This window comes from Halichoerus grypus, chromosome 6, assembly GCF_964656455.1.
Source record: "Halichoerus grypus chromosome 6, mHalGry1.hap1.1, whole genome shotgun sequence".
Classification (NCBI taxonomy): Eukaryota; Metazoa; Chordata; class Mammalia; order Carnivora; family Phocidae; genus Halichoerus; species Halichoerus grypus.
In genome coordinates this window covers 56,156,267-56,173,967 of record NC_135717.1, presented here as the reverse complement: position 1 = coordinate 56,173,967, position 17,701 = coordinate 56,156,267, and the positions used below count along the sequence as shown (strand labels likewise).

The window sequence follows — 17,701 nt, the reverse complement described above, 5'->3', positions numbered from 1 at the left end:
CTTTGTGATTGGCTACACAGCCTAACTTTTTCTTGGTAGATCCCAGGTGTTGAGGGTGTGCCAAGACCTGTGAGTGTTCCAGAGGGGGTGGATCTCAGTCAGCACCTAGTTTCAGCCTAATTAGAAGCTAGACCCTCAGCCAGCAGCTTTTAAGGTATGCAAATATATACAGTCCTGTGGGACCTCAATTATAGACACTGCTGGCTCTAGTCCAAGTGATCTAGATGTGTCCCCTTAGGAACAGTTGCAAATGTCAAGGCTTCAGATGAGTGTATGAACTTTTTTCTGAGAGGTATTGGTGAGCTGTAGCAAGATCAAGTAAGAAAGATGGTATCCCCCACCCTATGCTTCATGACAGCACCTCTATAGCCTTTACATATGTGGTAATCCTGAAATCTGCTCCCCAGGCCAAAACTCCATGTTAGGTAGATAGGACTTTTCCACAGCAAGACTGGGAATGTGTTCTAGTTTGCTGTCTGTGCAGTACCCTGGGGGTGGTAGCCTGCCAAGAATTTTCTCTCCATTTGTTTCAGACCCATAGCATGCAGGCCTAATCCTCCTTGGCCACCAGGACCAGATGCTCACGGGGCATTCTTTGCGTAGACTGTGTTGGCTGGCTGGCTTTGGTGGTGCCACTGTGAAGCAGCATGCAGGGCTGGGACACTCACTAGGTTGTCACTGGCAAGGTTAAGGTGGAGTGGCACATGGAGGTGGGGTGCTCTCCCAGCTGGTGGGCTGCAGTGTAGTGGTGCATAGGAGTGGGGTACTTGCTTGGCCAGCTTAGATGGGGTCATGGAGTACAGCACATAAAGGCTGGGCATGCCTGCCACCACTAGCAGGTTAGAGGGAGAATGCCAAAAATGGTACCTGCCAGTGTCTCCATCCCCAGAGGGAATCCCTATAGGTTCCTGCTCTTCTGGCAGATGCTTTAAGATCAGCAAATGAATCTCTGCCTCTCCTTCCCATTTTGGTGTGGCCCTTTTATCCTTTGTTGTGGAGAAGCTTGTTCAGGTAGTTTTGAGGTCTTTTTCAGAGGGAATTTTTCTATATGTAGCTGTAGATTTGTTGTGTTCATAGGAAGAGGTAAGTTCAGGATCTTGCTATACTGTCATTTTGAACTGTCTCTCTGGATCTGGTTAGGGATCCCCAGTTAGGGATTTTTCAGCCATTATTTCTGAAAATAAGTTTTCTGTTCCTTTCTCTCTCTCTCTCTCCTCCCTGTGGAACCTCTATAATGTGAATGCTATTCTGTTTGATGATGTCCTATATGTTCCTTAAGCTATCTTTATTATTAATTTTTTTTCTTTTTGCTGCTCTGTTTGGATGAGTTCCACTGCCCTGTCTTCCAGCTCACTGATTTTGTCTTCTGCTTGATCTCATCTGCTGTTGAACCCTCCTAGGGTTCAATATATTTTTTTTATTATTATGTTATGTTAATCACCATACATTACATCATTAGTTTTTGATGTAGTGTTCCATGATTCATTGTTTGTGTATAACACCCAGTGCTCCATGCAGAACATGCCCTCTTTAATACCCATCACCCAATCCAGAGATTTTTGTCTCAGATGGTGAGGTAAATGTGTATATTCATTCAGTTTATGTTTTCCAAAATATCCCATAAAATACATTAAAGTTTTATACTATGGAGCAATTTTAGATATTTTTATGTAAATAAAAATTTAATTTCCAACATCTGTTTTTTTACTTTAAGAACAGTAAAAAAATAGCTCACACTTAGAGAGTACTTACTATGCACCAGGTGCTATTCTAAGACTTTAAAATACTGTAATACATTACATAGTTAATGATTACTGTCTTTCTACTGTCTGTTGGATGTGGTACATGTTTGACATGAGTTAGTTCATTGAATCTTCACAAAAACCATTATTATTCCTATTTTAATATGAGGAAACTGAGGCCCAGAGAAATTGTCACTTGCCTGTGGTTACATGTTTGGGGAGTAGGGGAGCTGGAAATTGAATTAGTTCCAGTTGTACTCTTCTCTGATAAGAACAGAAACACAATTGTGTAGCTATGACCACAAAAGGTGGCTCACCTTCCATAGGAAAGAAGCTCTTGTGAGTTTCCCGATTCCATATCTGGCTCCCTGGTCACAGGACTATAGCATGGAACCAGGCACAATGCTTTTCTCAGACAGGCAAAACTGTAACTCTAATTTTTAGGGAAATCTGAGTACCTTTCTATTAGGTGCTATGTGGGGTTCTAATGGCTCCAAGGTGTCATCAAAGCATCTGGAATGATATACCCTCTCTGCCCTTGAACTACATTCTAATTGAATTTCAATAAGAAGTTACATGAACTCTGAATCGTTGTGAAACGTTATCATTAAAAAATAATAAAAAAGCATTGAAACATTTAATTTTGTGAAACAGAATGGAAGAATGTTATGTGGCCAGAATGGGATTTGAGTTAATTTATCTAACTGCTTATTTTTGTCCAGTCATTTAATGACTGTATAACCTTGGACAATTTTTTATCTGGATGCTTCAATTCCTTCTTCCGCAAGATGCCCTACCTATTCCTTCAAACTTTGTGAATGTAAATCAAGGCAGTGAATGATAAAAGAAGCTTGAAGAATTAAAAACATTATAAAAATGCAAGGTTTTCCTAGGCCAAATTTCCAACTCCTGCCTTGAACTTATCAGTTCAGAGATAGCTGGTAAGACCCTTTCATGGTTGGCCATTGGAGTATTGACATTCTGATGTGCACACACACCCATAAAGTCTTGATCAAATTTCCCTCAGGGGTTGTTGATGGAGAAAATATAAGAGCTCTATTAGAAGGACAGGACATGTATAGTGATTGGAATAATTGAAAAGATTTTCTATTATGTCCTTGACCATCCTAAAAGGAATACAATCAATTTGCAGAATTTTAGCACCAGCAAGGGCCTGAGAGGTTGTCTAATTTAAATCCTTAATTTTTACAAATGAGGAAATTGAGGTCACAAAGATCAAACTCTAGTTATTGTCAGAATAGGATTTAGATGTACCTACATGGGATTCTAGATAGACATATGCTGACTTCCATCAATTTCTTGCCAATACATCATATCATATCTATCTATTGGGATAATTTGTGAACTAAGCCCATTTTTTTTTAAAAGATCTTATTTATTTATATGACAGAGAGAGAGACAGCAAGAGAGGGAACACAAGAAGGGGGGGAGGGAGAGGGAGAAGCAGGCTTCCCGCTGAACGGGGAGGCTGATGCAGGGCTCAATCCCAGGACCCTGGGATCATGACCTGAGCCGAAGGCAGACACTTAATGATTGAGCCACCCAGGTGCCCCTAAGCCCATTTTTTTAAAAGTACATCTACTTCTTTTCATGTCCTTCAGACAGTGGGTATGGAAGAAAGTGATTCTGGAACCATATTCAAATGGCATTATTATGACTCAATATATTGCTCCCTGAAATGGTGATTTCATTTTTAAAAGGTAAAAAAGTGAATATTTAAGCAAAGGAATAAAAAAAGAATAATGGTATTTCAGATACATTGGTGGTTTAGAAAGCAGATGACTTTGCCATTTACTAACTCTATAAGAGAGAAAAGACCACCCACAATTTTAGAAAGAATGAAAAGCTGAGAGGGAATTCTAGAGACATCTGGGAGAATAATAACAAGAAATTTTCTTTTGAATGAATAGATACACTTCTAAAAATCCTAGATCTTCTCATTATGTGGTTCCAGTTGTCTTGTTGCCATGTGAATATATCCTTTAAATGAAGATATTTAAATAAAGATATTATTGCCTAGTATATCTTTTTCATGTATAGTATAGTTTTGAAAGACTTGCTTTTGCTCAGTAAGAGCTCTGTAAACATTTTATTTGAGAATAGAATTTAACTATGGAAGATAATAAATGTGGTATTGGTCAGACCCAGTGTAGCATATCTACATTTTTCTTTTTTTTAATAAGAAGCACACATTTATGCATTAATGCTTAGATTTATATATCTCTCTCAATTAAAATTTCTACTTCTAGAACACACATTGCCCATGGGTGATGGGTGATGTAATGTGGCTAGTAACAAAAGAATGAGTATAGCAAGAACAGATCAACTGTTAGTTCATCTGTTTTTGTCTAAGAGAGCTTTTAAATTAAATAGAACAAATCAATGAATGGGGTAGAAGCATCTTTCCAGAATAAAAAGCAGCACCTCTCATTAATATTTCATAAGTGATTTAAGCCCTCAGAACTCTAAGTGAAGGACACATAAAAAAGTAATGAAAGTTTAATTTTTAATCCCAGAGAATCCAAGTAGTAGGCTGAATAATAATTTTAGAAGCCTATATGATGCTAAGGCCAGGGCTTGAATGAGATGTAGAAAGAAATGAATAGAATCTCCTTGACCAATCCTGAATCATCTGACCTCTCCCCACTAAGACTTCTGGTCAGTGGAAGGGAACCACATAAGAGAGACTGGTAAGAGAAGGGGAAGGAGAAGTGCGTTCTGCGGAAGTAGGAGGGCTTCTGGCGAAGTTGTTCCTTCTTAGAAGTGGAAAGCAAACAAAAATAAATGGCATAGAAAAGTAAGCTACATTAAATTTGGTGTCTGAAATGTGGGGAATGGGTACCTATTCTGCAAGTGTCATTGAATGACAAATGACTTCTTGCTAATCCAAGCAAATTCACAAAGCAGAAATTACACACCTATCTCTTTACAATGTAATGAAACTGGAAGTTAGTGATAAAAAAAATTTTTTTTTTAAGATTTTGTTTATTTATTTGACAGAGAGAGGCACAGCAAGAGAGGGAACACAAGCAGGGGAGTGGGAGAGGGAGAAGCAGGCTTCCCGCGGAGCAGGGAGCCTGATGCGGGGCTCGATCCCAGGACCCTGGGATCATGACCTGAGCCGAAGGCAGACGCTTAACGACTGAGCCACCCAGGCGCCCCCCCCAAAATTGTTTTAATGTCCAAATACTTGGAAATTTATAAACTCTCTCTTAAATAGTTACTGGGTTAAGGAAGGAAATAGAAAATGAAATGAAAGACCATGTAGAAAATAACAAAGAGGAAATGCTAGATAGATATCAAAATCTGTGAAACATGATGAAACTCAACTTCCAGGTAAAATCTTCAAAATCTTAAAGAAGGAACTAAAAATTGGAAATGTAGGGGAGTACAACAAGCTGAAACACTGGAGATCTATCTTCCCTCTGAACCTTTTATCACCTCCCTCTCCTCTTCCCGGTACTCTCTACCCTAGCCCTCTCAGCTGGCCTTGCACAGCATTCCCACATCTCCACACATCTTTAGATGGAATCAAATTCACAAGAGATTTCCTTTTGCATTTTTAGGCATTGAAGCTATTCAGCTCCAGCCTTGGGATTGGTGGGGGCGGGGGGGCTATGACTTTTGGTCTGCCTGAGTATACTTGTTATCCTCAAGGGGACATGCTGGTTAAAGTCTCATGGCTGTGACTCACTGAATAGTTCTTAAGAATAAAACCCAAATGGCAGAGAAAGAATAAGACCTCTGACAGCTGAAACTGGAATGTAACTGCAGCAAGCAAACACACTAGCTTAGGCTGAGGAGTATTTCCAGTTAAGCACATGTTGAAATTAATTTGAGCTCAGAGAAAGATGTTTCTAGAGATGGCAGGAAAAAGGGGAAATGGAGTGATGTTCAATAGTTTGCATTCTTTAGCATATTGGATTTGGAGTTTCGGCAGAGGTTAGAAACATTCAGTTGGTTTCTTAGGTCTGTTGTCAACACAGTCTTTCCACAATTGCTTGGCCATCCTGAACTTTTGTAATGGAGTGACAAAACATGCCATTGCTCAGGTGAAATAATTCTATTGGTTGGTGTAGTGGGAGCCAGGGAAAAGACTGAGATGGTAGCCCTGCCTAGTTGTGGAGGTGTGAGAGATTTACAGAACAGATCCTTGCTGTATGTAAAGGAGTTGCATGCTCATGGGGAGACTACAAACCCAATGGGACAAGTGAGACGCAGAGGCTATAGGTAAGGGCATCTATCAAGAGTGCTACAAGCTATTCAGGGGAATCAAGAGGATGGCCAGTTCTCTCTGCTATGAACACAATATTGCAGGGAAACATGATAAAGGACTTCAACTCTCTCTTATATTAAGGTCAAGATATTTAACACCAGTGAACGTCAGTTTCCCTAATCTGTAATAGGAGTAGTAATATTAGTCTTCTCAAAAGGATTAAAAGGGATCATCCATTTATTTGTCTATTCATGCTCTAAATATTTATTGAACAATTTCGATGCCAGGCACTATGCTAGGGGATGGGTATATAAAATAGACAGATATTAAACAAGCAAGCATGCAACTGTGTAATTTCAAGTTGGGAAATGTATCTTGAAGGTAAGAAACAGTCCTATGGGAGAAAATAACAGGGCTAATGATGTTAGTTGGATGGTCAGAGGTAGCTTCCCCAAGGATGGCGCATTTGGGGTCTGAGGATGAGAAAGAGTTAGCAATGCAGAGTCAAGAGAAGGATTCCAGCTGGAAGTGCTAATGTAGCCTTAGAGACTGAATTGAGAAAAAAAATCTCGACAAACTCAAAGAATTGTGAAGAGCCTAGTGTGGGTGGAATTGCAAAGGAGAGGAAGAGAGAAACAAGAGTTAGGCAGAAGCTTGACCTTGTAATGGCTTTGTAGATGGAGATGAAGAACCCAGACATGCTCAGTGCAAAGGGGAACAATTAGAATGTTCTTAGCACAGAGCCCGGAGCACCAGTGAGTGGTTACTAAAAGTTAACCTGAGGATGATTCTGACAGTGATGCTGGGGAGAAGAGGAAAGGAGGAGAATGTGACATGATGGAGTTTGCAGTCATGTAGGTTCACACTTCTAGGTGAAACTAGACGAGTACTCCTGATTTTGGAAAAGCAGATTTTTAAAAGAATTAGATAAAGGATAAGTTTACTGATGGAGATAGCAGAAGGGACACTGTTTCATGAGGCATAAAACACTTTAAAATTTTAACTATGAAATCATGAAACATAATAACAAAAATGTAAGGAAATAATTTTTAAAAAATTTTAAAGATTTTATTTATTTTTTTATTTATTTAGAGAGAGAGAGCCTGAGCAGGGGGAGGCGGGGAGAGGGAGAGAAAGAATTTCAAGCAGACTCTGTGCTCAGCGAGGAGCCCAATGTGGTGCTCCATCTCACGACCCTGAAATCATGACCTGAGCTGAAATCAAGAGTTGGATGCTCAACTGACTGAGCCACCCAGGCACCCCAAGGAAATAATTTTTAATCCCTGTATGGCTTCTCTCATTTCTTATCACTCACTGTTTATTGTCTTATTTGAAGTAGGGCCACATCCCCTCCTATGTGCCTAAATTAACCCAAGACTGGTCTGCAGGATCAAGTCTTTATTTAGCTAAGGGGCATTTCCACCTGAAGCTCACTTCGCAGGAAGCCCCATGTTGAACACTGCTGCATGGGAGGGTTCTGTCTTCAGCGCTTGGTTGGACCAAACCTATGCGCCAGCATATTTGGTTCACTTTGAATTAACGTTTAATACTTTAAATAGATTTTTGGAATTGTTATATAAAAACAAATCTGGATACATAGCAGATACAAACAAACGAGCACATGCATTAAGATGGGGCTTTGGGACCTGATCCATTCCAGATGTTAAAGCTTACTGCTGACTGGGCTCTAGAGCTCACACTTAAATTTCATATGAACTGTGTTTTTCAGCCCTGTTTATTTTAGCTTTCTCTACAGGAAATCATTCCTTTGTAAGAACTCTGTTTTTGTTGTTTTTGTTTTAATGAGTAGTTTCTTTTCAAGAATTAGTTCAGTCTGATGAATGCAAAAATCAGAAGCCATTTGGGTGTTCCACAGGCTAATGATTGTGGGTCACAGGCTATATACTGCATCTCTGGGCCTGAAACAATCAGCGTCAGCTGGATTAATAAGGCAATCAATGAGAAATCTGGGCCTGGCCCACAGAACACTGGAATTCTGAACTGGCCCTAGTCATTTCTTTGCAAATGTGATCCAGTATAGAGAATGAATTTGATGTCCTGCCTGTATAAGTGACTCTGGTATGGCTTCACCTGACCTGTTAAGAAAAACTCCTTGTTAATATAAACCAGGCTTAAATACAAATCATCTTTCTGTAGGTTATACTGTAATAACAAACAGTCAATAGCGGTACAACAAATCAAAAACAGTAACAAACAAAAAAATGTCTGTGGCTTACAATAGTATACATTTATCCTTGCTCATGTAAACATTGGTTTGGGGTCACTGGCAGTTATGCTGATCTGCTCACCCTGTCCCATCTGTCCCTGGGACTCAGGCTCTTGATCTTGTAAGAAAAGAAAGTAAAAGATGGTTGAATCCTGCAGTGGCTCCCAAAGCTTCTCCCTGGAGATGGCATATCACTTCCGCTCACGTTATGTTGGGTAAAGCAAACCCTATGGCCAAGCCCAGTCAATGGGAAGAATAATCATTAATTTTTCATGGGGAAGCATTGTAAGTCACATGGCAATGAGCAGAGATGTTAGATCCCATTACAAGGAGGGATTTAAATAATTAGGAAAAATAATACAGTCTATCCTAGTGCACAAGCACAAAAGAAAAAGGGGTTGTTATTGTTGTGGGGGAGGTGAAAATTCACAAGTCCTACAATATATATTGAATGCAGGATGGGCTGCAACAATATTTGAGATCACTTTAGAGCATTTGATGAACTTTATTTGTCTCTTTCAAAGGATTTGTGGTTAAGGTATTGTCATGTCCAGGATCCAGAGAGAATACAGGCTTTCAGATTTAATAAGGTTTCATTTCCACAGAGACAGAGAAATGCAGCCAAAATCAATTGTACCTTCTAGGTTTAGGGCCCTTGAGCCCTATAAGTTCCTCTTAAAACATTTGGACTGCAGCTGCCTTTCTCCTTGCTAAAATCCTTGAATTTCATTAGCGAGGCCTTGGGGAATGGCCCACTTTAGCTTGCTCTGATGCTATTTGGCTGTTTTTCTTCCTTCTTGTCATCTTCTAATGGGCAAAACACAAAAGAGAGACTACAGTCTTAGCAGAGGAGTTTGGAGCCCTGGAGGATCAGAGAGCAGGGTGATAACTTACTCTGTGTTTCCTGCTTCCTGGTTTCCAAGACCTAGTATGTTTGTGTTGCTAACAAAAATTGAACCATCATGCCATGCCTTAAAATTAATGAATCAACGAGCATTTGTCAAATACCTATTTGCAAAGTTCTATGTTAGATGCTAAAGGCATGACAGACATTTTCTTCTCCTTCAAAGATTTGCTGTTTGGTTAGAGAGATATTTAGCATAACTTTAAGACAAATGTGAAATTCGTGTTACAGCTCTTAGAAAGAAACTGGTTTGGCATAAGTCAGTGGAAAGGCATGTGATTTTTAAGGTCTGTGTAAGATTCAATCATATGGCTGTACCCTAATTTATTTAATCACTCTCCTATTATTAGACACTTGGAATATTTTCAGTTCTTGTAATTATAGATCCACGCTGATGTGAATCCTTGTGTGTCTTTGCCTGTATCTCAAATGATTTCCTTATGATAGAGTGTTAGGAGTGAAGTTACTGGGTCCAAAACTGAACATTTTGAAGACTCCCGATGCATACTGTCAAATTATTTCCCAGAAATTTATATGTGCTTCCACCAGTTGTGAATGGGAGCAACTGTGTTACCATATCCCTGCCAGCTTTAAGTATCAGAACTTTTAAAATCTTCCCTTTATTGCCCATTTCCCTTGGCCTGGGTGGATAATCCTTAAGGCTCAATTTAAAGGTTATTTCCACTGCCAAATATTCCATAATCCCCTGTTTGAGTTCAGGGTTTTGAGGTGAAGTCAGTTTCCTTTAAGGCCTTTTTATATCACCCTTTCTCTCTTCTGAAATGAAATTCATAAGATGATATAACCTCAATACACATATAATATTAAAAAAATAAAGTTGGAAATATAAGATTTAGGAGAAATAAAGTAAAAAATGTACATATTTATTTATTGCATCATGTTATAAGCCCAGGCAAGCTAGACTTGAAGACAAAATGGAGCCTCACGCTATTTTCTCTTTGAGTCACCGTGAATGCCGCATACAGACCCGGGCTGACGTGGCTGTGTATGTTGGTGGCAAATTTTCTGAAATGGTTACCAGCTCTTGTCAGATTTCCAGGGAAAGAAAAACACACAAAACTTCCTTTGATTTGTACTCTACTTATAATCTTGGAATATTCAGTATTTATTAAAATTGGGCAAAACTATTTTGGGTTTGGTCTATAAAACAGAGCTAGATTTTACACTTAGTAATAGAACTGTCCCTTATATGAGTGTCACATGGGATGTAGGAGAATTTTTGTGTGTGACACAAAATTATCTCTCACATTTCAGGGTGTTTAGTGTCTTTGGTCCCCAGTCACTAAATGCCAATAGTGCCTAGCCACTACTCTGTTAGTTGATTAAAACAAAAACAAAAAATGTCTTCAGAGACTTCCAAAATGTCTAGTTGTGAGGTGCCTGGGTGGCTCAGTCAGTCAGGTGTCTGCCTTCAGCTCAGGTCATGCATGATCTCTGGGTCCTGGGATCCAGCCCCGCATTGCGCTCCCTGCTCAGCTGCTCCCCCAGCTTGTGTGCTCTCTCTCTCTCAAATAAATAAATAAAATATTTTTAAAAAGTGTGTAATTGTGATACCTATGGAGAACCATTGTATTAAGTAATGATATAGCACCCCATACTTTCCCAAACATGGCACTCATGCTTTTGGAAAAATATGCTTGCTTGTTGTAGGGTCCTTGTAAGCAGTGACTGACCCACCCAGGCCCTGGCACTTACTGATGCCTTGATAATGTTAGTTGAGAAAATGAATTAATATTTGGGTAGCTAGATCTTCCAAAATAATTCTGTATAACAGGAGTAGTATCTATATCCTTGGAATCATTCCCAATTTTGTGAGAAACCTCTAGCGTTTCCCCTTTCAAAATGTCAAGAATTGCAATAGCTTTTCTTTAGTTCACATTTTTTATGACTAGGCATTTTGCTGAGGAATTCACACTATTGTTTCATCTATTTGCTTCAACAACCCCATGAGCCAGGGTTAGATTTAGTAACTTGCTCAGAAGTGCAGGGGCTCTGGCCAGGTCTGTGTGACTGCATGGACTGTGCTCATGGCCCTTATAAGACATTGACTATTGATTTAAAACAGGTGGTCTTTATTGTATGAAGGCAATTTTCTTCCGCTCTTAACTTTCTAAGAGTTTTGCTTTTCATAAAAAGGAACACTGGTCATTTTTTTTGACATCTATGGAAATACGTGGTTTATCTTATTGGATCCATTGAGGCGTGTAATTTATAATTTGTAATTTCAAATAACCTTGCATTATTCAAGTTCTCATATTTGATTGGTTTATAAGCCTAATGATGAAGTAAATTTGTTTTTCTAGAACTGTGTTTAAGATTTTTATATCTATATAAATAGGTGAGATCAATCCATAGTTTCATCTGTATTATCCATATTGGAATTTAATAAAATAGTTCTGAGAAAAATTAGTTGGAGATTCCTCCATGTTTCAGGGTACCTTAGAACAAATTATCTATGGCAATTATTTGTTCCTTAAAAGTTTGAAATAATTGGGGCACCTGGGTGGCTGAGTCGGTTAGGTGTCAGACTCTTGATTTCAGCTCAGGTCATGATCTCAGGCTCATGAGATTGAGCCCTGCATCAGGCTCCATGCTCAGCAGGAAGTCTGCTTGAGACTCTCCCTCTCCCTCTGCCCCTCTTCCTACTTGTGCATGTCTCTCTCTCTCTAAGTAAAATCTTAAAAGAAAGTTTGAAATAATTGATGAGGTAGAACATTTTCTGGGAGTTTTGGGAGGGGAAGTAATTATTTGATAATGTTTTCAATTTTATCCATGGTTTATTGTCTATTCAGATTTTATTTTCCTTCTCCTTGAGATAATTTTAGTAATTTATATTTTTTCTGGAAATAACCATTTCAAACATTCAGCTATATTAGCATAGAGTTGTACAAAGAATTATCATTCATATGAAATGAATGTATCAGTATCTGTGTATTTGTAGCATTTTTCTCATTTTTGGTTTGTATATCTGTGTTTATTCTTGTTTTAGTTTTCTTTTTATTTTCTTTTATCTTTATTGACAAAGATGTGTCTTAAATATCCCTATCCCCCACCCTACTCCCAAAAAACAATTCTTGAATGTATTCTTAAATTTAATATTATTTTGTATTTTATTATTAGGTTTTACTTTTAGTTTTACTTTATTATCCCTCATTGTAATACCTTTTTCCAATTTTTTAAGTTGACTTTTTAAATTCTCTTTCTGTTATCTACTTTTCTGTTTCTTTCTTTCAATAATAAAGCAGTTTATTTATTTATTTATTTTTGAAGATTTTATTTACTTGACAGAGAGAGAGACAGCGAGAGAGGGAACACAAGCAGGGGGAGTGGGAGAGGGAGAAGCAGGCTTCCCGCAGAGCAGGGAACCTGATGCGGGGCTCCATCTCAGGACCCTGGGATCATGACCTGAGCCAAAGGCAGACGCTTAACGACTGAACCACCCAGGTGCCCCAATAATAAAGCAGTTTAGTCTAGGACTTCCTTTGATTACAGATTTGGCTGAAACTTGCATATTTTGATATGTTATCATATTTTGCTGTTTTCTAAATAATCCAAAATTATAAATTTATCTCCCCTTTCACATTGTAGAAATTAGTAGGAGAATGTTTTAAATATTCTTACGCTTTTGGATTTTATTTGGCTTAAGATTTTGTTATCAATATTTAGTGTTATTTTATTGTGCTGAAAAATTTCCCGTATGTAACCCAAATTAGACGATAATTTATTCTGAATCTGCCGTTTTCTCATCTCCAAATAATCCACCATAGCCAAGGTAATTTTGTTGATTAGGATTACAGATCTACTTTGTTTTTCTATTTAGGTTCGAGATGATCAAACCTTACTTGGAAAAGTCTGTGGCAATGAAACCATCTCTCACATTAAATCCATTACTAATAGTATCTGGATCAGGCTTAAAATAGATGCTTCTGTTGTAAGAGCTAGTTTCAGAGCTGTTTATCAAGTCGGTAAGAAAATTTATGCCTTAATTTTTAGGTGTTTAATTTGTCTGATTGTAACATTTTAATTTCTTGAAATAATTTAGTCATTTTATGTCCTTTAGTAGCAAGGAAAAAAATTCTAAAAGTAATATCACATTCCTGTATATTCCTATGCAGAACTACTCTTTGCAATAAAAGTGAAGGCAAGAATCATTTATCTCTGAACAAACACTACTATCATTTTCATATTTACAGCTTGTGGAGGAGAATTAACTGGAGAAGGGGTCATTCGCTCACCTTTTTATCCTAATGTGTATCCAGGAGAAAGGATCTGCAGGTGGACCATCCACCAGCCCCAAAGCCAAGTAGTTATTCTCAACTTCACTGCCTTTGAAATTGAAAGTTCTACCCACTGTGATACAGATTATATTGAGGTAAGAGTAAAACATCTTTGAATACTTGTATTTGGTTGAATATTATTAAAAATATTATGTACATTATCTTCAGATCAGCTACATGCAACTAGTTTGTAAAGAACAATATCTCTATAGATTCAAAAATTCTCAACAAAATACTAGCTAACTGAATTCAGCAGCATATAAATAGGAATATACACCATGACCAAGTGGGATTTATCCCCAGGAATGCAAGGGTGGTATACATTCAAAAATCAGCTAAATGTCTATGCTGCCCAGAGCAATCTATACTTTCAATGCCATCCTGATCAAAATACCAATGGCATTTTTCGAAGTGCTGGAACAAAAAATCCTAAAATTTGTATGGAACCAGAAAAGATCCTGAATTGCCAAGGAAATGTTGAAAAAGAAAAACAAAACTGGGGCCATCATGTTGCCTGATTTCAAGCTCTATTACAAAGCTGTCATCATCAAGACAGCATGGTACTGGCACAAAAACATACACATAGACCAATGGAACAGAATAGAGAGCCCAGATATGGACCCTCAACTCTATGGTAACTAATCTTCGACAAAGCAGGAAAAAATATCCAATGGAAAAAAGACAGTGTCTTCAATAAATGTTGCTGGGAAAATTGGAGAGCTATATACAGAAGAATGAAACTCAACCATTCTCTTACACCATACACAAAGATAAACTCTAAATGGATGAAAGACCTCAATGTGAGACAGGAATCCATCAAAATCCTAGAGGAGAACATAGGCAGTAACCTCTTTGACATCAGCCACAACAACTTCTTTCAAGACATGTCTCCAAAGGCAAGGGAAACAAAAGCGAAAATGAACTTTTGGGACTTCATCAAAATAAAAAGCTTGGCACAACAAAGGAAACAGTCAATAAAACAAAGAGGCAACCCATGGAATGGGAGAAGATATTTGCAAATGACACTACAGAAAAAGGGCCGGTATCCAAGATCTATAAAGAACTTCTCAAACTCAACACCCAAAAAACAAATAATCAAGTCAAAAAATGGGCAGAAGACATGAACAGACACTTCTCCAAAGAAGACATACAAATAGCTAACAGACACGTGAAAAAATGATCATCCTCATTAGCCATCAGGGAAATTCAAATCAAAACCACATTGAGATACCACCTTACACCAGTTAGAATGGCAAAAATTGACAAGGCAAGAAACAACAAATGTTGGAGAGGTTGTGGAGAAAGGGGAACCCTCTTACACTGTTGGTGGGAATGCAGGTTGGTACAACCACTTTGGAAAACAGTGTGGAGGTTCCTCAAAAAGTTAAAAATAGAGCTACCCTATGACCCAGCAATTGCACAACTGGGCATTTACCCCAACGATACAGATGTAGTGAAAAGAAGGGCCACATGCACCCCAATGTTCATAGCAGCAATATCCACAATAGTCAAACTGTGGAAAGAGCTGAGATGCCCTTCAACAGACGAATGGATAAAGAAGATGTGGTCCATATATACAATGGAATATTACTCAGCCATCAGAAAGGATGAATACCCAACTTTTGCATCAACATGGATGGGACTGGAGGAGAATATGCTAAGTGAAATAAGTCAAGCAGAGAAAGTCAGTTATCATATGGTTTCACTTATTTGTGGAACATAAGGAATAGCATGGAGGACATTAGGAGAAGGAAGGAAAAAATGAAAGGGAGGGGGGAATCAGAGGGGGAGACGGACCATGAGAGACTGTGGACTCCGGGAAACAAACTGAGGGTTTTAGAGGGGAGGGGGCTGGGGGTATGGGTTAGCCTGGTGATGGATATTAAGGAGGGCACTATTGCATGGAGCACTGGGTGTTGTCCGCAAACTATGAATCATGGAACACTACATAGAAAACTAATGATGTACTGTATAGTAACTAACATAAAATAAAAATTAATAAATAAAAATTAAAAAAAGGAAAAAAAAGATTTTCAAAATCTCTACACATGATTTCACCAATTGTATTTATAACATATAATTTCTTATTTTTTCTGAAATCATTTTGCCAAAAATTGAATTTGGTGGGTATAAATATAATTTTCCCCATTAAAACATTGGATGAAAAAAAATAGTAAAATAAAATAAAGGAAAAAAATCTCCCACATGATTACCTCAATAGACGTAGAAAAAGCATTTTGCCAAAATCCAACGTCTTTTCATGATAAAAACACTCAACAAACTAGGAATAGAAGGGAAAATTGTGCAAAATTGTGAAAGTAGGCCCTTTCCTTACACCACACACAGAAATTAATTAAAAATGGATCATAGACCTAAGAGTGGGAGCTGAAACAGTGAAACTTTTAGAAGGAAACATAGGAGCATTTGTGACCTAGGTTAGGCAAAGCCTTCCTAGATATGACACAAGGAGCAAAACAACAAAAGAAAAAATAGAAAATTGGACTTCATCAAAATTAAAAACAATCTAATTTTTAAAGTGGGCAAAGAATCTAAATACATATTTCCTCAAAGGATATACACAAATAGCCAATAAGCACATGAAAAGATGATGAATATCACTAATCTTCAGAGAATACAAATCAAACCATAATGAGATACTGCTTCACAAGCACTGGGATGGCTATAATTCAGAAGTCACAACATAGCAAGTGTTGGCAAGGACATAGAAAAATTGGAAACTTCTTACACTTATACACTGCTAGTGAGCATATAAAATGGTACAGCCACTTCAGAACACAGTTGCAAATTCCACAAGAAGTTAAACATTTGATCCAACGATTACCATTTGTCATTTGACCCAGCAATTCCATTCCTATGTGTATGTCCAAAGGAAATGAAAATATGTGTCCACACAAAAATTTGTACATAAATGACTACAATCATTATTCTTGGTAGCCAAAAAGTAGAAACAATATAAATATCCATCAACTGATGAATGGATTATTAAAAAGTGGTATATCCATACAGTGGAATATTATATGGCATTAAAAAGGAATGAAGAAACGACACATGTTACATGGATGAATTTTGAAAACAGGTTAAATGAAAGCAGCTAGTCCCACAAGACCATGTAGTGTGTGATTTTATTTATTTGAATGTCCAGCGTGGATAATCTGAGCCTGGGGTTTGAGGGAAATGGGGAATAACTGCTAATAGGTATGGAGTTTCTTTAGGGGTGACTAAAATTTATTTTTATGACATTAATAAAATCTTTCAGAAATAATTATTCTTAAGAACAGTTGCACTGGGTATTATATAAGACAGATGAATCACAGACCTGTACCCCTGAAACAAACAATACATTATATGTTAATTAATTGAATTTAAATTAAACAAAAGCAGTTTTCCAAAATAATATCTAACAAAATAAACTTGAATATACTTAAAAAAATTTTTTTTTTTTTACTTAGATTGGTAGCAGTTCCATTTTGGGTTCTCCTGAAAATAAGAAATATTGTGGCACAGACATACCTTCATTTATAACATCTGTGTACAATTTTCTTTATGTCATATTTGTGAAAAGTTCTTCTACTGAAAATCGTGGTTTCATGGCTAAATTCAGTTCTGCAGACTTGGGTAAGATACTGACATTTTCTCCTGCTTTGCATTTGGGCCGAAAAAGTAAACAGCAGAAATAAATTATTATAGAAAATTCATCTATACTGTAGATGTGTAGTTATCGACATTATAAAAATTTTAAAGTACATTCAAAGGCAAAGAAAAAATATATTTCCTAATCAGTATATATCAATAGTTAACTGATTTCTATTAATAAGAGGAAAACTAGGTTTTCTTAAGTGGCATATGAGGAACATGTTTCTTTTTCAGCTTCTAAGAGGTTATGATCAGATTATTTTATTTTGAATTCCAGGTAGCTTGTTGGTTAGTTATTCTAAGAATGATTATTATTTTTATTTCAACAGCATGTGGAAAAATTCTGACAGAGTCAACAGGAATCATTCAAAGTCCTGGCCATCCAAATATCTACCCTCATGGCATCAATTGTACCTGGCATATATTAGTCCAACCTGGCCACCTGATTCATCTGATATTCAGGGTATTTCATCTGGAGTTTCATTACAATTGCACAAGTGACTATTTGGAAGTTTATGACACTGGTTCTGAGACATCTCTTGGGAGGTAAAAATATATATATGTATTTTAACTAAAAAATACTTCCTGCTTTCTTGCTTTCCTACTGCAGTGAAGGATGTTAAAATCTATCATGTTGTG

General features: G+C 37.5%; 1 protein-coding gene across 1 annotated transcript in view; it reads left to right on the top strand.

The window, feature by feature from the left end:
• Nucleotides 1-17,701, top strand: part of CUBN (cubilin) — a 265,371-nt gene that overhangs the window by 38,995 nt on the left and 208,675 nt on the right. The window contains exons 18-21 of the mRNA XM_036097059.2: nt 12,952-13,096; nt 13,325-13,503; nt 16,879-17,044; nt 17,392-17,608. Of these exons, the coding sequence (XP_035952952.1) occupies nt 12,952-13,096; nt 13,325-13,503; nt 16,879-17,044; nt 17,392-17,608 (707 nt within the window). The remainder of the gene's footprint in view (nt 1-12,951; nt 13,097-13,324; nt 13,504-16,878; nt 17,045-17,391; nt 17,609-17,701) is intronic.